This window comes from Anoplolepis gracilipes, chromosome 16 (assembly GCF_047496725.1).
Source record: "Anoplolepis gracilipes chromosome 16, ASM4749672v1, whole genome shotgun sequence".
Taxonomy (NCBI): Eukaryota; Metazoa; Arthropoda; class Insecta; order Hymenoptera; family Formicidae; genus Anoplolepis; species Anoplolepis gracilipes.
In genome coordinates, this window is record NC_132985.1 from 5,667,824 (window position 1) to 5,679,670 (window position 11,847).

Genomic DNA, 11,847 nt, shown 5'->3' on the forward strand with positions numbered 1-11,847 from the left:
GCAAATCAAAAATTCATAGAAGTACATGAATTGAATTCTAAGGAGTCACCTATAGATCAATTGGCTCCCATAGATCCTGCTTTACATGCTTTTCCAACGATTCCAACGGTCCCTCTTTTACCAAATTGCATGAAGCAAGGCTACTTGAGAGATCCATTTAACTGTGGCAAGTTTTATCGTTGCGAATACAGTCAAGGCATACCAGTGGCATACTATTGTGAATCAGGATTAATATTCAACACACTTACAGAATCGTGTGATTATCCGCAATATGTGCAGTGCTAATGTATAATAATAGAAGTAATGTTCTGATATCCTGCAATATATATTTATATACTTTATTGTAAGTACTAAGAATTTAATTTTAAAATTTATATTCTTTATTTGTCATATACTTGTGTTAAACACAAGATGTTTGCAATATTAGAATAAATTTGCTTGTGGTTATATTTTAATTTTATGCAATTACGATTTGCATAGTACCATGATTATTCTAATATACATATATGATATATATGTTATGGAAACAATGTCTTCTTTTTATAAACGAGAATACATAAGAGTGAAATATGAATTTAATGATAATATTTATACAATACAAATCGTATACATATTTGTTTATTATATGACGTTACTCGCCATATAATAGATAGAAGCATTATATATATATACATGATAGCTGTTTATTTATCGCATCCGGCAACGTTACTTTTATAGTCGCAACTGTTGTTGCTGGGATTGAAGGCTAATCCATTTGGACAAGTGAATCTTATTGGATTTAAAGTGCCATTGCTGGGCACGCAATCGTAGAATACGCTGCAGTCGTTTGGATCACGGACGTAACCAGATTTCTTGCAAATACCATTGGGACGAGCAGTCGGTGGTTGTGTCGGTTGTGCAGTTGGCTTAGTAGGCGGTTCCGTCGGTTCTGGAGGGACTCCCCCTCTCAGTCCGATATTCAATGCCTTCAGCAAAGGATACTTTGTACCGCAATGGCCAAAGAAGTCGTCGGTCTCGATACTCCACAACATCGCACCACCAAGATTCAAGGAATTGATGTAGTTTGTCTTCTCAGTAAGAGAGCTGTATGAAATAATTATATTATACACACATACAATATTATTATTATTAAATATTACTCTATTCAATAGAATTCATATCAGGAGAGAATAGAGAAATATAAAAGATTTACTTACATTACATCATCATAGCCAACCCATTGATCGCCCTTGAAGGCATATGGGCAGCTATGCTCTGAGTAACGGACAACCGTCCAATCACCCTGTTTCAAGAACTCGCAAATCTCATTGTAACCAAGCGTTCCAGGCTCTTGAGTATACGGACCGGCAGCACCAGCTCCCCTGGTAGGAGCTCCGAGACCATTTTGGTTCTTGTCGGCGAGAGTGAATGACCTACCGTAGAATGGCACCCCGAGGATCAACTTCTCTTTCGCGCAACCGCTCTCCAACCAGAATCGTACGCATGCATCCTACGAGAAAAGTATATATTCATTTTAGAATGCTTATTCATCACGTCTATCGATTTTAATATTCGATAATTTATAATGTCTGGATGAAGAGGCGATACTTACGACGTTGAGCTCAAGTTCGTCTCCAGACTCGCCTTCACGCGGATAAAGCGGAGCGTTGATACCAGTTGTTGTCTCCCAGGAACCATGAAGATCGTACGCCATAAAGTTGATGAAATCTAAATATTTGGATATTGCGGGGATATCATAGGATAGAGAAGCCGAAGGTTTAGCAGCGGCGACGGCAGCGCTGAGAAGAAGGCCGTGTTTATCAAATAAAGGTCTCAGTTCCTTGAGTAGACTGACGTAATTTTGTACGTCCTGTGACTGGCCACCACGCTGGTTAGGATACTCCCAATCGATGTCGAAACCATCGAAACCGTATTTTAATGTGAAATCAACGATATTCTGGGCAAATCTTGAACGAATAGTCGGGTCGCCGACGACCTGGGAGTACGTGGTGGATCCCTCGTTCCAGCCACCGATGGCGATAAGTGTCTTAGTCCCTGGACTCAGTTTCCGAAGGTCGTTGAATCTCTTGAAACCGCCCTTGCCGTAATCCTCAGTAAGATCTTGCCACGGGTCCAGAATTTTGATCTCACCAGCCGGAGTGATCCCGACAAAGGTATAGATCATATGGGTACAAAGTTGCGGTAGAATGTAAGAGATATCAAATTTCCCACCCGCAGGTCGGTAAACGGACCAGCTACCGAAGTAGCATACGATCTTCTCTGCAGGATGAGAAAGGAAAGTGTTATAAATAAACGTCATAGGAGATAATCAAATTTTTTTTTTCAATTGATCTTACTTTCTGATTCGGCAGCCGAAGCCAAAGCAGCTAAAACTGCGAAAATGAATATCCAACAATTCATCTGTAAATTAAATAATGAGAAATGCAAATTTGGGTAAAATAATTATTATATATTTTTGAAATTTTAAGAATATTGATTAGATAAATACACACGTATGTTTAATGAAATATACATATATAAGAGTATATATACATATATAAGAGTAAAATTTTGGCAATTGTAATAATAATATAATATACATATATTACAATTATCTCTTATAATTACTTATTATATTTATCATTTATTATTTTAATCGCCAAAATTTTACTCTTTAAATTGTCGATTTTTCCAGAGAGATAAATTGAATTATCATTAGAATATATTTTTACCTCGTAACCAGGGTTGATTCTTTCGATGGTACGTATAGCAACGTAGTACCAAAGTTTTATTCGCACACACGATATATATATACTGTGTCGAAAGTAATGCGCGATTTTGTCTGTTTGATCACGATTATAATGTCAATATAATTTATTATTACCATCAAAAACTTTCGAAAACACACAGGTGCAACGTTAGTGCATATTTAATTTTATTGAACACTTGATTCTACAAATCAAGCCACAGAACTTCTCACTTGAACTTCTGTGCCGTTCGTCAAGCGTAAGTATTATTCGCACATAAGGATAATTTTATTATCTTTATATATGGTTTTCTTTATATATCTTCATTCTCTATCTCTTCTTTTCTTTTTAGTGCAATAATAGTCTTTCTCTATAATTTTTAATTCTATATACAAAAAGAGATCAGTAACGTTGATTTTCCGATCAGCATTTATTATAATCAGTTATTTGATTTTTTTAAATTTCATAAAATGTTATAAATTATATATTACGATAATTGATCAATGCGTTTTTGTGGATAGACATCATATAGCGTTCAATAAGCAAATAATGGAACTTTGATTTTTATTTTAATCAATAAAAGTTTGACAATTCTTACATTATTTAATTTTAAATTAAAAGAAAGTGCTACCATTATTTTTTATCATTCTTTTTTTATAATGTTCTGTTTTTAAAATTTGTATATCTTACGTCATTATAAATATTCCACAAGTGCAAGATAATAATTATCGAATAACATATTATGCAAGTTTTCACTCGATTTCACATCATCGAATTTCAATAATTCAATAAATTATCCATAAATAAAGATCATGACATTTGCAACAATGTATAAAACAATGTATAAAACAATATTGAAAATGTACAAAACAATTGTGCGACATTGATTATTTACACATTATAAATGCATGATACAATTAACTTTTAAACGTTTTTTATTAATTGAGATAAAATATAATTTTAAACATAAGTTTAAGGAAAATTTCGAAAAGACATTATTTAAACGCATAAATACAATTCGACAAGTATATAAACTAAATATATATGATTTTAGTATAAATTTTAACGCGGGATTTATATAGATTTAAATGTCTTCAATTTTGAATCTTTGAATATTAAATTATCTTTAGATGAATAGCATGAATGATAAAAAGTATGTAAAAGTTAATTACCTTTGATTACCAAGTGTCAGACTGTCCAACGCAGTTCTTCTTTTATCGGGTACCTCGGTATCACTTTGAAATGATAGGATATCGATTTTTTAACAGATAATGTTAATGCGGGCACAATAATCTATGGTTTACACATATAGTATATAGAAACATTCATCCGCACAATATCTTGATTCATATAATTATATCTTGGAAATTTCTAATAAAAAGGAAATAAATCAATTCAATTACGAAAATTATGATATATTATCATAATTTTTTTATAGATAATATGTATGGGATGTCTAATTTATCATTAAATGATGAATCGATTCTTTGGGCGATACTGATTAGAATAAAAATAAGCTTAAGTTGCTTACATATATATATCCTTTTAAAATCCTTATCAGTCTTAATCATTTTACAAGTGAATCATTCTAATAGTAATCTTGCCTCCTACACTCGCTCGTGATAAGTAATCTGTTTGCAATTTTTATCAAGATTCTATTTTTAAAAAATGACTTTAAAAAATGACAATATAAAAATCTTTATATTGTTATAAATAAATATGTAATAATTAAATATATAAAATATATAATCTTGTTTTATAAAATATGTAGTAATTAAATATCTAAAACATGTAATATAATCTTATTTTTATTTATCATTTGTTGCATCTTTTATGTTAACTTACGATACAAAAGAAATAATATTCTGTTAAAACTATATTTGTATGTGTGTATAATACATATTTGCATATTAAAATTTTCTAGTTGCTCTTTGTTTATTATTTCTTTTTAAACCGAGTAATCTCAACCGTCTCCAATACTGTTTTGTATTTGGATCTAATTCTTCCAAAGGAGGTGGAGGACCAGTTCTAATAGTCCATAACCAACTAGGATACTCAGAATCTGGCTTTATTTTGACATCTTCTCCTTCTTCTTTCAAAAGATTTGTACCACACACGTAAGTCACAAGCCTGTTGACATCTGTTTCCACAGGTAATAATTTTTTCTCTGTAGTTGTAATTATTTTCTTTGACTTTTTCATTCCTGCCTGGATTACTATAAAAAATGATTTACTGTAAATTTTATTTATATTACTGATATTATTGTAAATTTACATTCTAAATTTAGTATTTAATATTTAATGTAGTTATAACTGCAGTTATAACAGATAGTTGCAATTAATAAATTTTATTGTCAGTCTTTTTGAAACATTGATGCAATGACAATCGTTTTACCTGGTTTCGCATAATTTTTAGTTTGTATTGTATATTGACTCGGGATTATAGAATTTCTTGAAAAATGTGGAAAAAGCCGGTAAATCGTGGAAAGATTCATTCTGAATAATATTGTTTTCACCCTTTATGTATAGGTTAGATACCAAATCACAAAATTTTATGGAGCTCTCGTGTACTTATTTTCCCTAGTTCCATGCAGAAAAAGATGACAACTTTAAATCGCAATTTGAAAAATTCCCTAGAGAGCCCGGGTCTAGTTTTTTTTCTCTAGCGAAAAAAAGATGACAACTTTATTTAAATTCCCTAGTAGATCTAGTTAAATCTTATGTCATGTGACACATGTGATAAATACGAATGCGCAATGACAAACAAGGAATATTATTTCTACCGACATTTTGGAGATCCAGGAGATTTTACTATGACTTGTAATTAATAATCTTAATTATTGTGAAGATGTGAAATACTTTCATATTAGACATATAAAATACCATTCCATTGATGGGTTAATTACATTTTTATGCTCGGTTATGTAATGCCATTGGGCAGCAATAATACAACGCGGGTGAGAATCGTGCTTTCAAAATATAATTCGAAACAATTAATATCTCGAATGAACAATAGTTTTGTTACAGTTTTATTACAGTTGTACATAACTTTTTTTTCGAAATATTTTTCTGATTATCTATCATATGAGATATGGATCACTAATACAATTTATTTGCTTTTATTATAATATTATTCTGTAGTGATTTATAAACTTCCTTTCTTACAGACGAGAAAAGTATCATTTGATGTGAAAGGTAAATCAACTATTCGAGGTAATATTCCAGAGGAAAATCAATTTTTGACAATAGCAGCTGTTTTACCAATTTTACCAGGTGCACCGATACCTCCCAAGTTATCAAAACGTTCTTATAATTCACTTAGGTAATTGAAAACAAAGGCAATCAATTTTATTTAATATAACTTGTCTGGAGCATTCTTACAGCATTCTAAAATTATTGGTTTGACAGTTCTACTGGAGCTCCATTTGAGATTGAACATGGAGAAACTGAAGGGTGCGATGTGGTTACATTACAATGGACAGGAGAAACAAGAACAATTGTGGCATCGAGAACCCCTGCCGAAAGAGAAAAGAACCCTGACAGAATATGTCTTGATAGGCGAGGTTTGACAACATTTCCCAATGTGATTGGGGAGCCAAAATTGCGATTAATGTCCCTTCAGCATAATCTTTTGACTAAGATTGAGAGTTCTAATTTCTCTCAATTGACAAAGCTCGTATTTCTTGATTTATATGATAATCAAATTGAGAAAGTATGCAATCTTGGGCTTTTGGAAAATCTGAGAGTGCTTTTAATAGGGAAAAACAGAATTAAAAAAATTGAAGGTTTAAAACAACTTTTTAAACTAGAAGTTTTGGACTTGCACGGCAATCAAATTCAACAAATAAGTGGCCTAGAGGATTTAGTATTGCTAAAAGTACTCAATTTAGCAGGGAATAATATTAAAACTATAGGTTGTAATGACTTTCAAGGCTTAACTGCATTGAAAGAGCTGAATCTGCGACGGAATAAATTAAAAAAATTGTTAGGATTTGGTGAAACACCACAGTTACAGAAATTATATTTGAGCAACAATGATATTCATAAGTAAGTAATTTTTAAAGATAATTATATATTTAATTAATAGTAAAAAGTTTTATTGTTTTGTTTTCGTACATTACTGTGTCAAACTCATATATATAAATTTAATATATACTGTACAAGAAAGTCTTTATTGTCCATATTGTTTTCTCAATTTATTTCCTTCTTGCACAACATAATTAAATTTAAAAACTATAATAGAGTTTTTCCGAAAAAATTATCAAAATTATATTCTATGTACATATAAATTTTTTTAAATTCAAGAAAGACATTTAGATGTTTTATTTTTATAATTATATGTATATAATATTAGGTTGTTTTAATGTTTCAGAATTGAAGATATGAGTAGCCTTGCAAAAGCTTTGCAAATTAAAGAAATAACAATTGATGGCAATCCAGTAACTTTAAATACTGATTATATCTCTTTTCTTGTATCATATTTGCCAAATCTACAACTTTTATCGACTATGCAAATTAGTGAACAAATTCGAAGAACAGCAATGGCTTGGAGATTCTCTAAGGAACAATCTAATTCAGCATTTCTTGATCTTAGTGCGCAGGTTTGCATGAACGTACGTAGAGAAGAAGTGATATCAAATGCTAAAACAAATTGGGAACTTCTCAGATCTAGAACCAAGGTCTCTCTTGATAATTCCAATAAAATGAGCAATAATACAAGCAACAATGTTAACGTATTGCGTATACAAAGCTCTAATAAATTTCATGCTGTAAACCCAAAGAGTTTAGATAAAGCTAAAGTAAAAGGCTTTGGTAGCCTAACATCGATAAATGAAAATGTGGAAGCAAGAAAGATACATATTAAAAAGAGGAGCAGTTCCAGCGATAACTTGTTTAAATTAGATGATACATCTAAATCATATCCTTTGGAGTTTAAACTTCCACCGATATTAGGTTCGATAGTAGATAGTTTAACTAGTAATAAATTCGAGGATAAATCTAAGGATGATAAAGAAAATGTTCGGAAGACGAAAATGCTCGGTGACATCGAGAACACATCGGATAGCGAATCAGACAGTTCAGAAAGTCACGAAAGTTTAAAAAGCGGTTTAAGATGTCACCTGTTTACTCCTAATAATTGTGGCTTGTCTATAGATCATGATAAATTTGGTATTTGTAAAAAGTTTACTGGAGCAAAAGATGTGTCTTCGGTTACGGCAGAAAATTTCAATGATGAAAATCACATACATGATAAGACAATTCTTACTGCAACTCAAAAATCCTCAAAATGCGATACGGTAAATGAAAATAAAAATTTAAATATCAAATTGGTGCAAAATATCAAAGTATTTAATAATCAAGATGGGCAGAGCGATTGCCAAACGAAATCAACTATAAGCTCTTCTGGATATTGTTCCTTAAGTTCAAAGACTAGTAGTTTAGATAGTTGTAAGTCATTGCTAAGCGATTCTAGCACTTCATCGATTCCTAAGAATACAGTTTACAAATCTCACGAATTCGATAAAGATAAAAGTAGTAGAATTAAAAGTGCTCAAGCAAAAAAAGTAGTATATTACAAAAGCAATAGAGCTGCGACAGCTAGAGCAAAATTTAGAGCTCTTGCCCCGCCGAGTCCACCTCCTCAGCAAGTACCACCTAAAGAGAGGGAACAGGGTAGGTACAAGACAATTTTTTAATTTCTCATAAAAATATACATTTATTTAAAATGTAATACTAAGTTGGATATTTTTCTAGGCGGGGATTATTTAATAGAAATTGTCGGTCGATGCTTGAACATTTATGGTCAAGGTGCTTTACGCTTTATAGATAAGACTTGGGACGTGTCAAAGGCTCAGGATGTCAATGTTGTAAAATTTAATTATGTACAATTTAATGACGTGGCGAAAATTTTAAGCAAATTAAAAAACAGATTTCCTCATGCGGAACATTTCACCTTTAAAGAAACTAATATCAGCCTTCTTGGTCAATTGAATGCTTTAGCCGAGGTACAGGGATTGACCAGTATACAGATAGATACAGGAAATCCGGTTGTGTCTAAGGATTGGAAAATGTATGCTATATTTCGATTAGCTCATTGGGGGCTTGTAATGATCAATGGCAAAGAGGTACAATATATATAAATATATTTTTAAATATGTGTATTATTTTTGTCTTATAATAAAATTTAATATTTTAATATTAAAATTAAAAATAATTTAATATTTTGATAGATTACAGCTGAAGAAATTGAACTTGCAAATCAGGAATATGCCGGTCTTATAGATATAGTAATGTGTTCACTGCCAGATTCTTTATTACAACCTTTATTACAAAGACTTCATTTAGAAAAAGTGCAAAGGCAAAACGGACAACAGATTACTGCCAAACAATTTCTGTTCAACTGTGACTCGGCACTTAGAAGTGTTGTTGCCAAGGAAGCGTTACAATGGAGAAAGGGAAATGTAACGCAGGTAAGAAAAATACATATGTCACTATTCCTTATACTCTAAACTTTACAAGTTAAAATTTTATATATTTGTGTACATAATAATATAAACGTTAACATTTTGAGTATTTTTACAATTTGTTGATAGGAAGACCTTATCTGGAGACACAAAGGAAAAATGCACTTTCTAAAGTTAATCAAGCTCACTATAAATGCTATACAAAAATTACAGTATCTAGAGAAGCAGTGGCCATGTGTTTTATATGAAATTATTTATAATACTTTGTCCGACTTTTCTGAAATGGATGTATACATGAAACAATGCAGCAAAACACTTGAAAGCAATAAGTAACATTATGTCTGTGCCTTAAAATAATATCATATCTATTGCGATATCGCGTATTAATTTATAATTTCTGATTGATGATACGAACAGAACCGTTAATGCTCAGCTTAACTGTATCAAATAGATATGGGACAACATATACAACAGACAGTTTTGCATTGTTGTTGCTATGGATATATTCAATATGTTTACTAGAGTTGGTATTTATATATAAAACAAATTCTATATAACTATTGTTAACATTTTCTTTTATATATAGTCAATAAAGGAAATCTTATTATAATATCCTAGAAAACCGATTAAACGTAAACCGATTTACGTACCATTGTTATTAAATAATTTGCACAATTGTTTGATTTGTATATATATTTTTTTTTATCATCGCGAGATTAACCGTTTGAGTACCAAAAAAACATAGAATGCTATCTCAAATCAAATCGAATTATCGAAGAATTTGTTATAGCTCTTTTTCATGCTACTTAAACGGTTAAAATATCGGGATATCATTTTGTACCGATAATAGATTCCACGCTGAACGAAATTGGTGCTTTCTTTTCTAAACAAGGTTCATTGTTTGTAGTAGGACAGTCCTGCAAATCTCTCGTAGAAATAAAATTATTCAAGTCCCCATTCGCTATATACGATTGTGTTACTTCATTCAACCAAGGAATTGTTGGATATGCAGAATGGAAAGATTGTACTTTCAATGTAGGTTCAGCCTCTTGTTTCTGATCGCATCCGAGAGAGGATAAAGACAACAAACGCGGATGCGCTGATACTGAAATGTGCCAATAATCCTTTGTAAGTAATAATTAAATTATAAAGTATAACATATATATCAAAGTGGAAAATTTATAAACATTCTTTATTAAATTGTTACATATACGTTAAATAAGATGTAAAAAAATGTGAGAATTAATATGTAAAGTTTGTGATACATATTGGAATATTTATATTTGAACCAATTAAAATTGTATATTCATTAAATTATGTAATCAATAATCAGACAATTTATGAAAAGCTTATCAAATATATATATAATATAAATATTACAAAAGAGCGTATATAGTAGTGATAAATAAATTTAAATAAAAAGTTCTTTTTTAAATACCTAAATATTAAATTTTTGCATATAATCGAGCTATTCAATTTTATTTATATAAAATTAAATTTTTATTGATATAAAATTCGGGCAAGTTTGTCAAATAGTTTACATCCTGAGAGGTAGTCTCTTATATTTGAAATATCGATTTGTACATCGATATGCATATCGATATGTTAATATTTGAAAAATTTATTTTCAGTACGAAATTTCCAAAAATATCGACGGGAATGTAAATACTCACATCCGCCAGGTAAATTATGTACGGCATTTAATCCGTAGAAACCCTGTGTCACGCTGATACTCGTCTGCGTGAAATGTAAATGATGCCTTTGAAAATTCTTGGTTCTCCTACCAAGACAGGCAGCGTCCGGCTCGTCGTATTTCGCTTTAATGTAATAAGGAGGATTCGCGGTGTCTGTCGACACCTTATTCGCCGAGGAAGATAGATGAAGATTATTGTCACTTTGCGCTTGTTGCTGCCTACGAAGGGCAACTTGCGCTGCCATCACTCGCTGCCTTTCGACAACCAACAAACAACAGGGACATCGGCAATCCTTCCACGCGCAGGATCTCTTGTGACCCTTCAAACCGGATATCACACCATGGTTTCGACATCTCGCGCACTTCGGGCTTCTTAAACGTTGCTCCACGTTCGGATTCAAGCGATGATTCGAAGTGCCTCCGCCAGTTTTCATCCTGATTTTTATATTATCTCTCGAATGACATATATTTTAGTCCCATTTAGAATATATCAGTTTTAATGAAAAATTGTTTGGCCAACAATTAACATTTACCCTCGATATGTTTTAAACACAATGTTTGTTTTTCACTGTAAAAAGATATAATCTAAGATATCGTGCAAAATTCGTTTAGTTTTGACAAACTGATCGCTCTTCTGAATAAATTGTATTTGAAATATTTTTTATAGATTTTATTCCTTTTATACACGATAATTTTTTAATCGATCAATTTTTTATTATTATATAGTTTTTTGTCGAGCGTGTCGGTTTTCAAATAACACGATGTGGATTTTGCGCGAATGTTTGTATCTTTTCTCAAGATATTTTGTTTATTTAATTAACAATTTTCGATTATACCGCGATAAGACACATGATTTATCAATTCAAATTAATTCTAGCTTATTGTATCCGTTTAACTCTTCTCGGGTGAATCGACTGAGTTACCGCGGAGTCCTACTCTGGAATAGATATATACTTGTAAGAATA

The 11,847-nt window shown here is 31.3% G+C and overlaps 4 protein-coding genes across 5 annotated transcripts; 1 reads left to right on the forward strand and 3 right to left on the reverse strand.

The window, feature by feature from the left end:
• Nucleotides 1–572: 572 nt before the first annotated feature.
• Nucleotides 573–4,020, reverse strand: LOC140674919 (chitinase-3-like protein 1). The gene is made up of 5 exons (XM_072908869.1): nt 3,899–4,020; nt 2,337–2,400; nt 1,592–2,259; nt 1,197–1,489; nt 573–1,083 (listed from the first exon to the last, which is right to left on the reverse strand). The coding sequence occupies exons 2-5, from the start codon at nt 2,398–2,400 to the stop codon at nt 684–686; spliced, it is 1,425 nt and encodes a 474-aa protein (XP_072764970.1). The 5' UTR covers nt 3,899–4,020; the 3' UTR covers nt 573–683.
• Nucleotides 4,021–4,212: 192 nt separating this feature from the next.
• Mrpl54 (mitochondrial ribosomal protein L54) lies at nt 4,213–5,320 on the reverse strand. 2 transcript variants are annotated; one of them, XR_012048293.1, is made up of 3 exons: nt 5,121–5,235; nt 4,572–4,941; nt 4,213–4,357 (listed from the first exon to the last, which is right to left on the reverse strand). XR_012048293.1 is itself a non-coding variant. In XM_072908872.1 (2 exons), exons 1-2 carry the CDS (start codon nt 5,218–5,220, stop codon nt 4,637–4,639), a joined length of 405 nt encoding a protein of 134 aa, XP_072764973.1. In that variant the 5' UTR covers nt 5,221–5,320; the 3' UTR covers nt 4,534–4,636. The 2 variants fall into 2 exon arrangements, 1 of the variants encoding a protein (XP_072764973.1); XM_072908872.1 differs by lacking the exon at nt 4,213–4,357 and having other exon boundaries at nt 4,534–4,941; nt 5,121–5,320.
• Nucleotides 5,321–5,418: 98 nt separating this feature from the next.
• Nucleotides 5,419–9,801, forward strand: LOC140674916 (uncharacterized). Its single transcript, XM_072908864.1, has 7 exons — nt 5,419–5,682; nt 5,893–6,047; nt 6,134–6,772; nt 7,098–8,398; nt 8,480–8,850; nt 8,956–9,195; nt 9,319–9,801. The coding sequence occupies exons 1-7, from the start codon at nt 5,638–5,640 to the stop codon at nt 9,520–9,522; spliced, it is 2,955 nt and encodes a 984-aa protein (XP_072764965.1). The 5' UTR covers nt 5,419–5,637; the 3' UTR covers nt 9,523–9,801.
• A 218-nt stretch (nt 9,802–10,019) lies between these two features.
• On the reverse strand, nt 10,020–11,316 carry LOC140674921 (uncharacterized). Its single transcript, XM_072908871.1, has 2 exons — nt 10,863–11,316; nt 10,020–10,294 (listed from the first exon to the last, which is right to left on the reverse strand). Exons 1-2 carry the CDS (start codon nt 11,314–11,316, stop codon nt 10,020–10,022), a joined length of 729 nt encoding a protein of 242 aa, XP_072764972.1.
• Between the last annotated feature and the right edge of the window lie 531 nt (nt 11,317–11,847).